At 30.9% G+C, this 18429-nt stretch overlaps 1 protein-coding gene across 1 annotated transcript; it reads left to right on the top strand.

Annotated features, from left to right (window-relative positions):
• Positions 1-4963: 4963 nt before the first annotated feature.
• LOC133181368 (uncharacterized) lies at positions 4964-18429 on the top strand. The gene is made up of 29 exons (XM_061315887.1): positions 4964-5020; positions 5999-6100; positions 7393-7470; positions 7606-7665; positions 8697-8804; positions 9173-9250; positions 9407-9432; positions 9586-9631; positions 9800-9901; positions 10050-10130; positions 11291-11347; positions 11504-11611; positions 11840-11917; positions 12122-12141; positions 12413-12458; positions 12555-12656; positions 13083-13163; positions 13433-13492; positions 13738-13845; positions 14840-14917; positions 15154-15179; positions 15363-15411; positions 15858-15959; positions 16294-16374; positions 16593-16652; positions 16960-17067; positions 17453-17530; positions 18117-18148; positions 18325-18429. Exons 3-29 carry the CDS (start codon positions 7413-7415, stop codon positions 18427-18429), a joined length of 1938 nt encoding a protein of 645 aa, XP_061171871.1. The 5' UTR covers positions 4964-5020; positions 5999-6100; positions 7393-7412.

The raw sequence follows: 18429 nt of genomic DNA, 5'->3' as shown, positions 1-18429 counted from the left end.
AACTATTGATATTTTTATATCCATTAAAATGTCCTCTGAAATCAAAAAAAATTACACCAGCAAGCAAAAAAAGGGATATGATATTGCAAAATCGATCCACTTATCATTCTTCTTATTGGAAAGACGCATCTCGAGTGACCTTTGAACACTTACATCATCCGCCCCCTCGACCAGTATCAGATACACTAATTCAAAAGTACTCTTAATTCATTTGTAAATCGAAATATCAATTCGTAATAACTTTTTAGTAATCCGTTCATAATTCAAATTTATTTTCAGATACTGAAAAGTAAACTAGCACTGGCATTTAAAAGGGATCAAAACAAGTGTTTTGAATTATACATTGCATTTGAATATCTCTTTTATGTCTTGATTTTGAAATTGTAGTGTCTAAATCTGCTTTTCTCAACCGAAGAATCTGAATGAATATTTGAGAGATTTTCCACTTTCACAGTTTTCCTTATTTTTAAATTCAACGGAAGTCTTAATCGTTATATTTTCTTTAGAAAATATACGTTTAAGTCAGAATAGTGAATTTTAAAAAAATGCATTAACGTTGCCTTCAGAAATAAAACATTTTACATTTCCAAGACAGGAGTATTATTATGTTTAACCATCGTATTTTCATAAAGATTTAAAATGCTAACTATTCTCTCATAACAAAAATAAAATAGTGTATTATCAAATTTTGCTAGTTACAAACTCATTGTAACATGGATTTTAGGAACATATTTGGGAAGAAATTTTGCAGTTTTAGTCTCTATCTAGGCAGTTTAGTTACTCTCTCTATCTTATGACAGGCCAGAAATTATTTTTTACTTACTTTGATATCCTTTCACACTGTGAGAGAATATCACTTTGGTATCCTGTCACACTGTGAGGGAATGTCACTTTTATTGTCCCCCGCTTTCGCGAAAGCGAGGGGACATTAAATCTCATTCGTCTGTCTGTCAGTCTGTCCGTCTGTAACAAAAACTTTAACCTTGGTTATAAATTTTGAATGAGAAGAGATAGGGTTTTCATATTTCACATGTACATGTACATTACCTGTGACAAGACCTTTCTAAATATACTGATGATTTTTGACCCCGTGACCTTGACCTTAAAGTTTGACCTACTTTTCAAAAATGTTAACATTACTTAAATTGGTCATAACTTTTGAATGAGAAAGGATTAGGCTTTCATACTACAGATGTGTATTACCTGTGACAAGATCTTTTTAAATGTACTATGACTTTTGACCCCGTGACCTTGACCTTGAAGTTTTACCTACTTTTTAAAAATTTAATCTTTGCTTATAACTTTTGATTTAGAAGAGATAGAGCTTTAATATTTGATATGTACATTACCTGTGATGAGACCTTTCCAAATATGCTATGATTTTTTGACTCAGTGACCTTGACCTTGAAGTTTGGCCTACTTTTCAAAAATTTGAACATTACTTTAAATTGGTTATAAAATTTGAATGAAATAAGGTTGGGCTTTCATATTACACTAGTACATTACCTGTGACAGAAATTTATATATGTACTATGGTTTTTGACCTTGTGACCTTAACCTTGAAGTTTTACCTACTTTTCAAAAAAATTAATCTTTGCTTATAACTTTTGATTAAGAAGAGATAAGGCTTTCATATTTGACATGTACGTTACCTGTGACAAGACCTTTCTAAATATACTATTATTTTTTACTCCTTGACCTTGAAGTTTGACCAAGACAGTTACAATATGCTATTATAAATAATGGCATCCCATCCATACAAACTCTATGGGGAATATAATGGGAACATTGTATTGTTTTGTTACTTGTTCCCAAATATACATAAACCTGTAACTGTTCTTCCAACAAAAAAGATGATCTCTGGAAAATTTTCAACATTTACTTTCAATGTATATATGTGTAACAATAAATATGTATATATACACGTCACTATAATAAAATATTTACTTACTTACTGTAACACAAGTATCTGCCATACTTGTATGGTCTTGTTTCTTAGAACTGATCTGCATCAATCATTGACAATAGATATTCCTATTGTATTCTTTCTAAGAAAGTACATGAAAGCATGTCAGAAAGCACATTCTAGAATATAAATAGAGACTAACATTATATTTTAAAAACACGGAGGTTTGCAGAACAGGCACTTGTTTCTGTAATGAATTTTTTCTTCAGTCTAGTTTTTTTAACCTATATAGTATTAATATTGAAAATTTATTACAGAAAAAAGTGCTTTTGGTTTCAGTTGAGTTGTTGACTTAAGTGATGTCACTAGTACTGTCTTGTGTAGCTATGTTTGACACTTTTAGATTATCCTCTGTGTAATCTGATATTATGAAACTTGAAGTCAATATACAGGTCTCCTCTTCAAAATTTAGGTTGCGCAATGTATTTGTATAACGTAGACAAAAATGACTGTAAAGTCACGCCCTTCATCATAAAATTTAACCTTTCCACATCAAATTACAGAATCGTTCCTTAGCATATATATCCCTTACAGTAATTGGACATATTTTTTGGTAATTATAGATACAATTAAGGGATGTTGCACAAAATCTTAAAATTATAACGTGCCCCCCCTATACATGTAATTACATGACAAGTTTTAAGTCACATGTAATCATATATGTGAAATATATGCTAATATTTACAGTCCCCTATATATGTTAATCTAACTGAATATTTAAAACGTTACAAAAAAGTATAAAGTGTTGACAAATAAGTGAGTCCCTTTTAATCATTTTATTTCTATTAATTGCCAATGTATGCGCATAAAAAAGAAAATTAATGTCAAAGTACTACATTTACCTTCACAGAAATTAATATTGTAAATTAAATTCTAATGTCGAATAGATTTTTAGAAAAGGTTTCGTAAAGACTTCTTTATTCAAGAGATTTTTCTTTTCATGGCTATTCAGTTTATTATTCACATTAAGTGATGCGCAAGACAAACATAAAAAAATGGACGAGTCGATCTCACTTTAAAGAAAAGAAATGAATAAGATTTGTCCCGATTTAAAAATAAAGCATTGACTTTTCTGTTTCATTCTGGCGATCTTAAATGACACTTACTCTCTAAAATTGAATACTTTAAGAAATAAAGGACAGGAACACTAAACCAACAAGGGTGGGAGTTAATTTGAGGCCAAGTCAAATTATGGTCAACTGAAAGGTGACAAAAAAATCACGCACAACTATCCATTAAATCAACAATAAAGAATTCAAACTACCAGTTTTCTCGCAAAAGTAGAGTAAGATCTAATAGTAAAAGCTACAGATAGAAAGAGAGAGAAAAACAGCGGGGTACGGAGCTTTGACGGCTAATTAAGGACTTGTTGAATGTACTTACAAAATGACCTGAATGGTATAAAAAAGAATTCAATTAGCTGAAGAGGACAATAATATCATGATAATATTGTTTTATAAATGTATTTCTCTAATTATTACAGTTTTTTTTTTGCAAAAAACTGCAGATTACTTTAAAATACGATGTGGTACTGTTATATCGATACCTTTTTTTTCAGTCAGCATGAAACATAAATAGAGAAATCTACTTAAAGATGTCAAAATCTATAAGAACAATGAAATTCAAACTTTAATTAAGGAAACTACGTGCTAACTTAACAATCATGCAAACCATCCAGTGTTTTTGTTGTATTTATGCTCATTTTAAAACCCCTAAATTGTCAGATGTCAAAGGTCGAAATTCCAAGGAACCATGTATCACAAAGGTTTTCTTCGTCCTAAAACAGCGGGGATTTTTATTTGTCGTCTTTCACCTTTATGTCAATAGAAAAAAGACCTGATATTTTACCCTGTCTTGATGTAAACCGTAAAGAAACAGGTTCCGCACCGAAGCGTGTTTTTAAAAAGCATAGAGTTTTACTGCCAAGTTAATTTTTAGTTATTTAAGAAAATTACGTTTTACCAAACGATATATTGAGATCCTGCACGATTAAAAAACGGTGTATTTCATTTTGAACATTGACAATATTATAATTAAAAAAAAAAAAATACAGGAAGTAATTAAGAACATCTCAAGTTTTAAGAACTATTTTTATTAGCTTATAAAATACCTCTTTGACTTTATTTAACTGATGTACCCTCTAAAGGCAAATGATTTGTTGCATTATGAGATCAATAATAAAACTTGTATATGTACGATAAAATGTCTCACTCCTAAGAATTTTAAAATGTTTTGTTGTTTAACGTTCCTCACCATAATTTTTTACTCAAATGTTTTAAAACAATAGCCAATTTTCTGAAACTGACATCCAGAAATCAAGTAAGAAATTATGTTCGGTGATACCTGCTCTGAAAGATCAAAATTAGCAATAACTTTATTAAAAAAAATGTAAGAAAAGAGGAGGGATTCGCGCTGATGTGCTTTTCGTCCTGCTAATCCCAATGTAGAGACTTTCTTCTGTGACCATCCTGTTCTGTATTGAAACACCCACCCATGTGATCATGCATCAGTGCCTTTGCTTACTTGTAGATGGTCAAACAATTTCGAAATGCCGACCTTTGGGTTATTTAAACCGGTAATCCACCTCAGACCCCACACTTCCATACTGATTTGACCACAGTGAAAGATGCGTTCAATTCTGGTTTTTACAGCCCTTGTGGTAACGGCTATTTCCGTACCAATTAAGGTAAGCAAACTTTCTATTAAAAACATTTGGGGGGGGGGGGGATTGTGTTAGTAGTTAAATAATTTTACATTTGGCTATGCAAAAACATAAATAAAAAGATATTAGTGACTCCGCCTTAATGGTTTATTTCCCTTAAATACATGTACATGTATATGCATAGAATTATATACTTCCCTTTTTACTATTCTTATATTCTTAAAACAATATCTATTGAAGCCAAAAAAAAATAATGTGTATATACCTAATGATAATTGTTACTTTACAAAATAACGACAGTCGAGGTTATACAGTATTTCTCATCTTACAGAGAGGAGACTCTGAAGATGATTACCAACACTGGGTAGATGTATGGAAAGCCTCCGAATCAGGTGAGTACAGTCAAACAATTAGCCTTTTAAATACAGACTCAAAGCGAACAACACCCAGTACTGGGTAAGAAAATGTCATCTAAAAAAATATTTTCAGCATCATGCATATGTGATTAAGTAGTGTAGAAGGTTTGGAAAACCTGTTTACTTTGAATACACATAGTGGAAAATGCTGCTTTATTAGCTTCCCAAGGTTCAAACAGTACGCACAACTTAGTTTAAACTTCCACATTTTACATCTATTCAAAACATGTTCTACAACTTATGCTAATCTCTCTCTCCAATACTATGATGTTCATCTGTTTGTAAGACTCACTGGTGTCTTTTTATGCAATTTCTATAAATAGAAAAATGAACCCGTAGTTTTTGTTGTTGCTTTTTCTTAACAAAAATTTAATATTGAGCATTTTGAATCAAGCATCATACCCCTATATTAATGAAAAACTTTTGCAAAATTTTGCGTATTTGTGCCTGCAAGTTGTGTTTTATTAGTGTCCGTTCTTAAATAGCTCATTTATATATTCTGGAACCTGAAAAACGAAGTGTGTGCATATAGGATTATGTTTGCGTGGAGTGCTGTTTTTTTTTCTTAACGACTGTAAAATGTTTAAGAACAGTTGAGACAAAAATGCAAATAAAATTCAAACATGTCAATTCAACAAGTTTTTCAGATGAGTTTACATGCAAATTTTATTTGATTACATTTATTCCTTCATTAATATACATTGTAGTACAAAATATTAAAAGAAAACAGTGTTAGCAAAGTACAGTTGACGAAACCCAAGACTGCTTCTTACAGTTAATGCATTCAATAAGCAGTTTTGCAGATATTGCAGTTTATTTTGTTATCTATTTCGCGAAAAATTAATTTATCTCCTGTATTTCTTTATCTATTTATTTGACATATTTATTATATATTATTGCAATTTCTGTGTAAAAATCAGTATTTCAGAGTTCTGTTTTTTTAATTATTATTAGACGTAAAGGATGCTGGGAAGGATGAGGTAGCACAATACACCAAGCTGTTAATCCGGGACCTCAGTGAAGTGGTTAAGAACCTCGATGTACTCCTCAGTGGCAGTGAGTTAAAAAAAAGATTCTTATGTATTCTTTTTATCCCTATATGGTTGTAAGTAAATGTTACATTTTTATCACCAAGAAAGTCACAGTAATTTTAAATCTGCGACTCCGTTCCAATAATTTATACATGTATAACATCTTAGAGTAATAAGGCCATCTTTAAAATAATGTTTGTTTGCCCTCTCCCGACTCAGGGTAAAATTATTGGGTCGGTAGGTAGGTGGGAAAATCTTTTTTTTCCTGAAAATTTCAACATACATTTATTTGTTAATTTTTAAATTAATTTAATCAGTATTTTATTATGTAAAGTGTGTTTGTTGTATTTGTTGACGGAATAAGGAAAATTACAAGAAAAAAAATATCGTTAAAAAAGTTTTGAATCGGGCCATTTTTTAATCAGTCGGTCGGGGGAGGGTAACCAAACAATTTTTTAAAGATGGCCTAATAAATAAAATAAACTGTTGTCATTCTTGTTACAAAATAAGTATATGATACAAAAGAAAATTTGGTAGAATTTTCTTCTTTGTCACCCTTTAATGGACTACTTGTACACTTTGAATTAAAACCAATGCTGGTTAAAAAACAAGCATTATTTAAATTTATTTCAAGTTCTTATTTGCAAACTGCAACAAATTTAACTGTGTTCTGATTCTTTACCTTACTGTATCCTTTGTTATACCATTGATACAGTGTAATATTAAGGTAATTGTGAATGGTTCCCCTTTTTATTAGTCCCCTACCGGGGACTATAGGTTTCCTCTGAGTCTGTCCGTCTGTCTAGCTGTCCAGCTGTCTGTCCCTCTGTCTGTCAGTCTGTCCCACTTGGTTTCCGCACTTTTTTCTAAACGCTTAATTGCAGATATTGCGCTGATTTTTGGTATGTGAATGTATCTTGATGAGTTACAGATCAAGTTTGCATTTCGTTCCGCTTCAATGATTTTTGACGGAATTACGACCTTTTCAATTTTTCAGGGTTTTGCGCATTTTTTTCTAAACGCTTGCAGATATTGAGCTGCTTTTTAGTTTGTAACTTTACCTTGATGAGTTATAAATCAAGTTTTCATTTGGTTTCGCTTCATTGATTTTTGACGGAATTATGGCATTTTCAATTTTTAACGGGAACCAAATTACACTTGCCGATAGGGGACTAGTATTGCCAATGCAATACTCTCAGAATGCTTGTTCATTTTATCTTTATTTTCCTAGTCAGTACTCGTGTATTTTCGAATAGTAACATGAACATCGTAAGGACATTCATAAGGATACTTGAATATAGTTCGATTACTTTCCAGAGGGTACAAAAGAAGATGGCATGACAGCAATGACTCATATTGGTGGGATGCTGGAACTTCTTAAAATAGATGCAGCAGGTAGACTCCTTGTAGAAAAAAAATATTCATTAGTATATTTAGTAAATTATTACGGTTAAAAATATGTATGTTGTAAATTTTGTATTTACCTCCACTCTTTACGATATCTTATTTGAGTTCAAAACATATTTGTAGAAGAAAAATCTATTGAACCATTGCAACTTCCCCCGGACTCGGACAAGGGGTGTACAGCAGGTATGAAAAGTCACCTTAATCCTCTTTGTGAAATCAATAAGGTCTTATTATCTGTTAGGCTCAAACTGTGACTATCAAAGCCATTCAATATTTAACTTTTTTTGATTAGCAAAAATTGTTATTGTACGATTCCTGAACGGTTGATTATTTCAAAATGATAATTAGTTTGCTAATGGTTTGCGTAAACATTGGAATTTACAAGTATATTTCACCGAAGTTAGTTATACTAAAGGACACATATAATTAATATGATTAATACGGAAGCCCTAGAGGGACACTGATTTACTTGTTATTACTTTTTTGTTATAGCTTATTTGTTTTGACTTATTTGTTTTGCCTTTTTATTTCTGGTTATGACTAAGTGTAGTGTAGCCATGGAGAATGTGTATCCTGACTTACGTTTCTTTGAAAGTGATATCTTTAGTCCTAGTTTAACAATGATTTTTGATTAATTAATTGTAGTTTAATGTCCAGTACAGTTGTGATTGCTTAATTCTTATCTGTTATACCCTGAACTTAAATGTTATAACTCAATTGTTATTTGTTCATTCTTATTTGTTATTTCTTGTTACTTAATAGTTTTTTTTTTATTTCTTTTTTGCAACTTCCATTGTGGATACTGATGAACACATGAACATAACTACTTTTTTCTCTTGTCATTAAGATAAAATTGAGATAAAATTCAAAGGCAAAATACACCTTTCTTTTTTGAAACTACACGTAGCCTCCATCATGTACGCCACGTTTTGGGGTTAAATAAACGTGTGATAAAAAATGTAATATAACAAGAATTACAATTAAGTCATAAGAACTAAGTCAAAACACCTAAGAACTAAGTCAATGTCCCTCCAGGGCCTCCCTATATTAAGCTTTAGTTTTGTTCTAATTTTATTTTTGAAGAAACTCCCTTTCGCTTTGCTTGTAAATTTCATTAATTTTTTTCCTTGTTTACATTGAAAAGTTTTTTTTCATTCTTTAAAAAAAGAAGCAAAACATAAATATACTCTACATAATTAAATTCATACCTGCAGCTGATGTGGAGAAAGAAGACGGATGTGATGCAAAGTTTGGTTTAATTATGAAGTGCGTCAGGGACGGTGTAGTTTCTGTCATTAACAACTTGAAGAGTGATGCCGATGGTATATAGACAACGCTTTTTTCTGTTTGTTTTGTTCTTCAAATGCATTTCGAAAAGTTGATTTGTCATATCTTTCTTGTTTATTTATGCATTGTTTGTTTTGGGATTTCAAAGATGTTTATGCGTTCAGAAATTTGATATTCAAAACACCATTTTAAAGTGGTATCCAAAGTTAAAGTATTTAAATGAATTCATTATGCATAAAATGTATATATATAAAGCCAATACATGCAACGACTCGCTTATATATATATATATATATATATATATATATATATATATATATATATATATATATATATATATATATATATATATATATACAATATTTCATCATGGAAATTTCATATATTGATTATCCATTGAAAGCCCTAGAGAAGATCAAGTTCGCTAAGGCTGTAATTAACCAGATTGGTGCGGGGGCGGAGGGTATCTTCATGCTAGCGGGTGAGAACAGCTCAAACACGAACCAAAATTTTTGACTTCTCAATGATTGTGACTTTTTTCTATTTTTAGAATATTTTTCTAAAATTTTGGCATAACAATCATAAATATGACCAAAAACTTTAAAAAATATATAAAATATTACTTTTCGAATTGCAGAAGCATGCTATGGGGACAAAGATAAGGTATTTTCTAAAGCATTTCTTATAGATATAGAATTGAGTTGCCTCGATAACTCCATATAAAGTGATTATAATTTGTTTATTATAGTAGAAGGAAATATCACTTATCAGCTATATTTCCAAATCGAGTAATGCCTCTTTCTGTATTTGTTATAGAACCCCTATCAGCATTGGGTAGATACATGGACTGCTTCTGAAGAGGGTAAATAAATTCTTCCTTAGACTTCAGCTGATTCAAATTGGGAAAAATTTAAGTTGGGTCATATGATAACGATTTGTATTATCTTTTTTTTTTTTTTTACACTTTTGATTTTGTCAGTTTTATTATTTATAATCGCTAAGTTTATGGATCTCCACATGTGTTATGCAGATGTAAAGAATGCACCTGCTGAAGAAATTGAGCGGTACACTCAGCTTCTTTTGAAGGACCTAGGAGAAGTGGTGAAGACATTTGACGTACTTCTCAGCGGAGGTTAAGAAATTTAACGTTATATCTTTTTACGTAGTGAGATTCTGGTTTGTTGTATTACAAAAGTAAAAGGAAAGTAAAAGTGATCTTCTTTACATCATTTTTTTCATGTTTCTGGTTTGGTAAATCTAACATCTTTTTTATTCATTAGAGGGAACCAAGGAGGATGGGATTCGCGCCATACATCACATTGGTGGCATGATGCACCTTCTGCAATTGGACGCAGCTTCTGGTAAAACATGTTTCATAATCAGATTATTTCCGAGAAAAACTTTTTTTAAAAATTTTTCCTAGCGTAAATTAAGACAAAAATTGAAGCATCTCTACAAATATTTTGCTTCTCCTAGACATCCTTGTAGATTACATGTACTTGGACCACTAATTACACAGTTCAGGTAACTAATCAGCATGGCCAATTGCAAATAGCTAAATTTTTTTGTTTGATAAAACATTAAACACAGAAGAAAACTAGTTCAATTTGAAATAGAATAAAATTAAAAATTATTGTATTAAGCATTTTTAATCTTTTAAAGTCCAGCATTAATGGCATTCATCTGGTTTTGAAACAGTAAGGATAGCATCAGCACTAACAAGTGTATCAAAAATGAAAATATCAATTTATGCCAAACTTCTATAACTACATGTATAGTAGTCATGAATAAGTTTAATTGAGCATTGACTTCTTATTTTTGGATGTCTTTGCCTTAGAACTGTACCTGGCCGTGCGACAAATTGAATACCGCGCATTAGCGCGTTATGCTAATTTGTCGGCACAAATTGTTTTACCATCGACGACATCCAAAAATAAGAAGACAATGCTTATATTTAGATTCTCAAACTTCTCTTTTCATAAATGTTAATTCGTCTTTATTATAAATTTAGCTCTTCAGAACTAGTGTGGAAATAGACGTAAGAGCGGTTTTGACACGTGGACATTTAAATTAAAATAATGAATATTGTTAGGGGAAAACAAAAAATAAATTTCGTACGTAAAATTGTGATATATTTACAACAGTTTAATAGGATAATTGGGTTTTTTTTATTAAACTGAGCCAAAACGGTATACATTTTGTTGTTCCTAGTGTATTGAAAGCATAATCTGTTGTGTATTCTACCGCGTCGTGACAAGGTTTCGTGTGTGTTATAGGGTTACTATTGTAGTTTGACAATGAATTTCGGGAAGATAACTGAAAATAAATATTTTGATATAAACTTTTGATAAACACTAACATTAAATTAGCAAGATGTGGATTTATTTATATCAGCAAGCAAGGAATTAAATGATATCAGCATCAAATCGGTAATAAAATTAGTTCTATGCATTGTATGAAAATACTTTTAGAATATGAGAGAGAAATAACCATAACGGATTCTTTCAACTTTTTTTTAAAGAAAAATCTATTGATCCCATGGATCTCCCTGCGGATTCCGACAATGGATGTACTGCCGGTGAGTACTGCTTTTCTTCTTCTGTTGAGCAAATTTTTTGTGATTATAATTAATTTCACACGCTGAATTAACAACAGCACATATGCATCTGTAATAAAGTGTTTAAGACAAGAAGAACCGAAAGTCGACATTACGATTTCCAACATTTCTTTGCAGCTGACGTCGAGAAAGAAGATGGATGTGATGCCAAGTTTGGTTTGGTCTTGAGGTGCATCAGGGGAGGTGTAGTGGCCGTAATGGATGGTCTCAAAAGCGACAAAGATGGTGAACTTTAAACTTCGAAATAATCGAAATTCTGTTTAATTGTTCCGAAAAAAAAATATCGATAAATAAATATAAATGAGACATGGAATATCTTTGGTTGCTTTGACTGGGTATTATTTCTGTAAATTAATTAATTTAATACTGATTTAATTTACTGTAGCTGTGTATTTCAGATAGTATGAGACAAGACTAAAATTGAAACAATTTATTTCTTTCTGATTCCGACAGCTGTGACAAAGATTGGTTTCGCTAAAGCCATAATCAACAAAATTGGAGAAGGTGGTGAAGGCGTCTTCAAATTAGCCGGTAGGTGAAGTTAGACTTAGGTATTTAGATATGTGAGGAAGAACAAGTACCTGCATGCCATTCCACATTTCGAGATTTTACATTAATTTTAAGTTGACCTTAAGAAATTCATTTTTACCATGTAAATAAAATATTGACTATGAAAATGTTTATGAAAAATAAGTTCAAATTTTTTTTCCTCACTTTTTATCATTCATTTTGCAGAAGCATGTTACGGAAACAATGTAAGTACCGGTACTCAAGTACACAAGCAGATGCTCAAAATCACATCACTCACTCAAATTGATAAACTTTTACTACAGTTTTAAAATAAATATTCTACATTATTCTACCGAAAGATGGTGATTTTTTTTAAATTAATTTAAAAAAATCATGATCAATCAATAAAGGAATACTTTTACCCCCATCCCCCTCTTTTTGTAACTAAATACATAGTATATAATATAATTGGAAAATCATGAGTCAGTTAATTTAATTTACTTCATTTTATTCCAGAATAAATACGATCATTGGGTTGATACATGGAAAGCTACAGAGGAAGGTAACATATAAGAATTATTTTTTATTCAAGATATCAAGTTCTTGTGCTTTAACTTTTACAAACGTTTGTAAATGTACGTACGTCATTAAATTACAGACGTGGCCAAGGCTTCAGATGAAGAGGTAAAGAGATACACTGGACTCCTGTTACGTGACCTTCAGGATGTGGTGGATAATCTTAATGTGGTGCTTAGCGGAGGTGAGTACATGTGGTACCAGACTGAATCTGATAGAACAAAAACTCTTAAAAGATAAATTATAATAAAGATCGTTATATTAATTGGCAAAAAGCTTGTTTTTGTTTGTCACAAACTATTTTCGATTTGTTCTTTTTTGTCTATTTCTTTTTCATTTAGCCTGCCTGACATATGATTTGAGTCACTAAACTCTTAACTTTTTCATTTATACGAAATGATGATGTATTTAAACAAAAATAATTACGAAATAGAGAAATAGAGAGATAGGATCTAGAGGTGATTTGTTTTGGTTGCTGAACAAAATAAAATATGATTAAGTTCAACGTTAAAAGATGTAGTAACCTAAGAAATCTTTACATTTAATATTTTCAATGCTCTTTCCAAAAAAATTCATATAAAAAATTAATGAACTTTTCTTGTTTATATAGAAGGCTCCAAGGAGGCAGGCATCAGAGCCATGCAACACATAGCAGGAATGATGGAATTGTTGAGGATAGATGCTGAGGAAGGTAACTTGTAAGGTTGTAGCTTGATCTACCAGTGATCACAAGAATTAAAATAAAATTCTTTCAAAATAAAATTCTAAGCAGAACAAATTAGTATTTTCTAGAGTAGTATTTCATATATATATATATATATATATATATATATATATATATATATATATATATATATATATATATATATATATATATAGTAGCTTTTTTAATTTATGAAAATGTGCTTAAAGTACATACCTGCGACGTATGGTACCTTGACTGATTTTAATTTTTGACAGGAAAGCAGTCCATTCGTCCAATGGATCTCCCAGAGGGTTCAGACAAAGGCTGCACAGCCGGTAAGTATATTATACAAGATATCAAGATTTCCTCAGTGCAATGTGTTTTAGTTGTGTATCTTATTATATGAGGTACAACTTTAATTTTCTTTATAGCAAATATATTTAACAATAAACAATGCTAAAACATTCAGAAAGGGAACGTTTTATTAGACTTGCAAAAATGAAGTAATTAAATTAATTCATTTTGAAAAGAGTTAAAAGTTGTCGGATATCTCTGAGTGACGTTTTTGATATAATTTTAGCTGATGTGGAGAAACAGGACAGCTGTGATGCCAAGTTTGGAGTGATTTTAACCTGTGTGAAAGGAGGCGTTGTTGCGGTCATGAAAAACCTGAAGAGCGACTCAGACGGTATGGCTGATAATATACCCTTCTAAATAGAGTCCCATAGTCAGATGGTCTTCTTCCAAATATTAAAAATCAACTTGAAAAAAATTGGACCTCTTTATAGAGTAAATCCTTTCGTTTTGTCAATAAGCTAGATATTTTTCTTTTGTTGCCTTTTTTTTGTCACAAAATAATGTTGACTTATTGAAATCTTAAGGTATTCAATGTATAACGACCATATTTTGTACCTAATAAATGAATGGTCCAAAATGATTAATCATGGTAGCATTTTGAAGGTGTTATGAAATAAACATGCTCCACCAAAGGAATTTACAAAATTTTGATCATTGTCCAATTTATTGCACCTTAAATTTTACATTGACATCTATGGACAGCGCATATTTTATTAAGATATTGTAAAAAGTAACGTGAATTTCATACAAATCTCTTGGTAAAAATATGCATAAACTCTCTTTTTATTAAAATATGAAATAAATTGAATCATTTACCACAGATATTTTGACAAAATTAATTTTTCCTTCTTTTCGTCAGGGGCAGATTACTTTTCAAAAACTTTTCAGGTGCAAAATGATCAGCTTCTCATTTGTTATCAGTCATGTGAATTTGGTTCATTTCACTTTCATCGTTATCTAGCAATGTATTTTTAACTAGTTTAAAACGATTCAAAACTGCTCAAAATCCCTTCTTTATACATTGAATACCTTAAAAGCTTTCTTTTGTAACCCATCCACACATCAAACTCATACAGATAGAGGATCTTATTAGTCTCCTGTTTAGACAGGAAACAAGATTTCCAAAGTATCGTCTGTTAGTTAGGTATATCAAAATAGTTGGGTAAATATTGATGTCGATTTTCTACAATAATTTATGCAAATAGTAAAACATGAAAACATTTACATTCATTATGTGTTCAAACATTGACTATGTAAACTTGTTGTTCCGATTTATGATACTTTCTACATAATTCAACTATACCATTCTTGTTTTATATAAACAGTTGTAAAGAAGATCAGTTTCGCCAAAGCAGTGATAAACAGTATTGGCGCCAGAGCCAAAGATATCTTCTACCTGGCACGTAAGTATACGTATACACAAGATGAAGCTACACCCTTCAGTCAACTGAATTTTTACTGAAAGGTCTGGACTTCTCAAATAATTTCTAATTTCTTTCCGTCTACTTATTTTTTTCATTCGTCTCAAAATGTCATTTTTACAAGAAGTTGTCCTATAAGTACTGATATTTTAATTTTAAATGTAACTTTTCATTATAAACGAACTTTCTTTATCTAAAGTTTACTTCTTTTATTGTAGATCAATGCTATGGAGATACAAAAGAGGTAGATATGATTTTTGAAATTATTTTAACAGCTGATCAATTTCCTTTTGCTATAAATTATGATACTTAATTTAACAAAGTGTCTATATATATATATATATATATATATATATATATATATATATATATATATATATATATATATATATATATATATATATATATATATACTTTTTACTCACAGGCTGACAAATACCAGCACTGGGTTGATACTTGGATGTCCACAGAGGAAGGTATAAGGGTGGATCTGTAGGTCTATGGCCTTGTTCTGTTGTATCTGACTTGTCAACTTAAACCTCTTTAGAAAAACTTTTTTTTCCTACAATACCTCGAATTTATCATTTCAAACTTAAACCAGACTACATGTAGCCAATAATGAAATCGTTAATTTTTTTTAATTGATGTATTTCTACATATTTTTCCTAGAGTTAAATTCTCACAAAAAATGACAAATTGCTTATTTTGCAATTTGATGATGTTTTCACTACAGAGTGCAAAAAACGCAGTCTTCCATGGAAAATCGAATGCTAAAATGAAAGGGTTGGACATAGGAAACAAATGTTTAAAAATTCCCAATACAGTGTTAAAAACATGCAATTTTTTCCAAGTTCAATACAATTAGCAAAATTTAATAATCTCAGAATGACTGATATTCGAACTATCTTTATTTGAATTGTAGAAATTAAAAATGCACCTGCTGAAAAAGTGAAGCGATACACAAGCCTCCTGCTCAAAGATCTAAGAATGGTTGTTGGGAATATAGATAGTTTACTCAGTGGCAGTAAGTAGTGTTGTCCTTCAGTATATAGATAAAAACAGGTGTATCTGAAGTATTGATCGTAACCAAACTATTTTTCTGAAAAGAATAACCATTATGTATTAGTCACTGGAATACTTCTGACCTCTACAAAAAATGGCAAAAGGGAGTAACACATTTCTGATGGCAATACTTTTTAATTAATCTAAATAAAATGATGTTCTGTGTTAACTGATCATAATATCAGTACATCTTAGATAAGTAAGATTAAGCTGACAATAGGTAATTCTGTTACAATCACATCCAATTAATTCTTTTTACTTCTGATTAGGCTGATTTTTCACATTTATTTGATCAGAAGGAGGTGAGGCAGAGGGTCTGGAAGCAATGAAACATATAGGTGGAATGATGGAACTATTGCGCCTTCACTCTGAAGAAGGTACATTGCATCATACTATCCTTCAAATGAGTATCCTTGTACAATACTTGAAAAGATTTTAAATTCCTTCGTTTAATCATAAATCGGTCATATACATTGATCTTCTTCAATAATTACAATATTCCTGTTTTATTCGAAGAACTAATTTGTAAATAAGCAAAAAAGAACAAAGAACGGACGAAAACTTTGATTTACCGTTTGCGAAACAAACATTTTAGGAGAGGAGTCTATTCAACCTATGGAACTGCCTAAGGACTCTGACAAAGGATGTACTGCAGGTGAGGATCTGACCAGGTTGAGCTATCATAACTATATCGATCCATATCTCTTTGGTTAACAATGGGTATTTAAAAAGGAAAGCAACGTTTCTATTTCTGATGATGTCTTCTGTACTCAGAACAACATATTAAAACACATTTCATTCATACTCTTAATTGTTCACTATATCTATTACATTCATAGGCAAGAATATACCGGTACATATTTTTAAGGTGCACCAGTAATCTTAAGCATTTTTAAATCGAGAATATTGGGTATAAACCTAGTTCACAAGCAAATGTGTAAACGGTGATTTTATATTTTTAGCTGATGTTGAAGGAAAGGAAGGCTGTGATGCTAAGTTTGGTTTAATTCTTGGATGCGTTAAGAAAGGACTTGTGGCTGTGATAAACGTGCTAGAGAGCGACGAGGGCGGTAAGAGACTGCTTTAAACTTTGCCCTAATATCTCGTTCCTAAAGTCTTTTGATAGTGTTTGATAATAATTACTAACAGTACACACATGCAATGTCGTCTGTTTAAAAAGAAATGTTTGAGGCGTTAGTAAAATTGTTTTAAAATTGAATGCATAGAATGCATAACAATATGAATTGTAACATAGCAAAATGTTTAACTTCACAAACTGTATGTCAAACATCAGTAAAAGTTCTGAAAATTTGAATGTATAATGATTTTAATTGATATTTAATAAGCACTTTCTGTCTATTAATTATTAGGTAGTTTTTCTAGTCACACACAAACTCACACACGCACTGAATTTAACAATAAACTTGTTTTTTTTTTTCATCTTTATACATGTAGCTGTGGCGAAAGTAAAATTTGCCAAGGCAGTCATCCACAGCATTGGTGCTGAGGCAGAGGGTATTTTTCAGTTGGCAGGTAGGATATTCAAAAAATAAATGAATACATACTTTGTCAAGAAAGACGTTACCTTTATGCTTTCAAAACTATACGTGTATCAAGATCTACATTTTAATAGACTCGGATTATAACAATGAGATAATAAAATAATGTCTGAGCTAACTCTGAAATTTCAAATTGAAATCAGTATTTTGAATCTGATGCTGATGACCGCCAGTGTGACGTAATCTAAATGTCATAATTAAAGGTCAAATCACTAGGTAATGAAATACTGAAACTTGTATGGACTATTTAGTGATATGAATATCAGCCTGAGTATGTTAATGGTGGTAAACTTAAAGTCTGTCCTGACCTTAATTGACTCCATGTCTTATCCTATGGTTCAAGGTGACTACGTAATGAGTAAATTTTGATACAAATTTTGTTGCAACAACTCTGAATTGTCTACTAAAATATATAAAACCTCTCTCTTTGACTATTTCAATTTATATCTTTTCATGATATGATGTTCCCGGTATCAAGATCATAAAGGGATGGTTAGATAGGGAATATATATTTTTTAAATGTTTACTCATGGTAATTTTGTTTATTTTTTTTTCTGTAGAATACTGCTATGGTGGAAAAAAGGAAAAATTGGTGAGTATGTATGAAAATTAAAAAAAGACCTGTGAATTTTTCTCGGATTGATATTTAATACATTTACATAAAATAATTTGGTTATCTTGATAAATTCTACAGATTTTACCTACTTTGTTCATGTTTTTTTCTCTCTTCTTTTCCTCTAATTAATGAAAGATAACTTCTCTCTTCAGGAAAAAGGAGGAAAACCAGCTGAAAACAAGAAGATGCTAGACGAGAAGAAAACTAAAAGGGAAAAACTGGAACGCTTGTTGCTAGAATATCTGAACAGGAAGTAG

The sequence above is a fragment of the Saccostrea echinata genome, unplaced genomic scaffold (assembly GCF_033153115.1).
Source record: "Saccostrea echinata isolate AGI-Se365-2 ecotype Australia unplaced genomic scaffold, CSIRO_AGI_Sech_v1 ptg000001l, whole genome shotgun sequence".
NCBI lineage: Eukaryota > Metazoa > Mollusca > Bivalvia > Ostreida > Ostreidae > Saccostrea > Saccostrea echinata.
Note: the sequence above shows the minus strand (reverse complement) of the source record. Positions and strands in the feature narration are given on the sequence as shown.

Coding starts and splice junctions, on each gene's coding strand:
- LOC133181368 (XM_061315887.1), top strand. CDS start 7,413: ATGACAGCAATGACTCATATTGGTGGGATGCTGGAACTTCTTAAAATA. Junction 16,375..16,592: donor GCGCCTTCACTCTGAAGAAG/GTACATTGCATC, acceptor CAAACATTTTAG/GAGAGGAGTCTATTCAACCT. Junction 16,653..16,959: donor TGACAAAGGATGTACTGCAG/GTGAGGATCTGA, acceptor TTATATTTTTAG/CTGATGTTGAAGGAAAGGAA.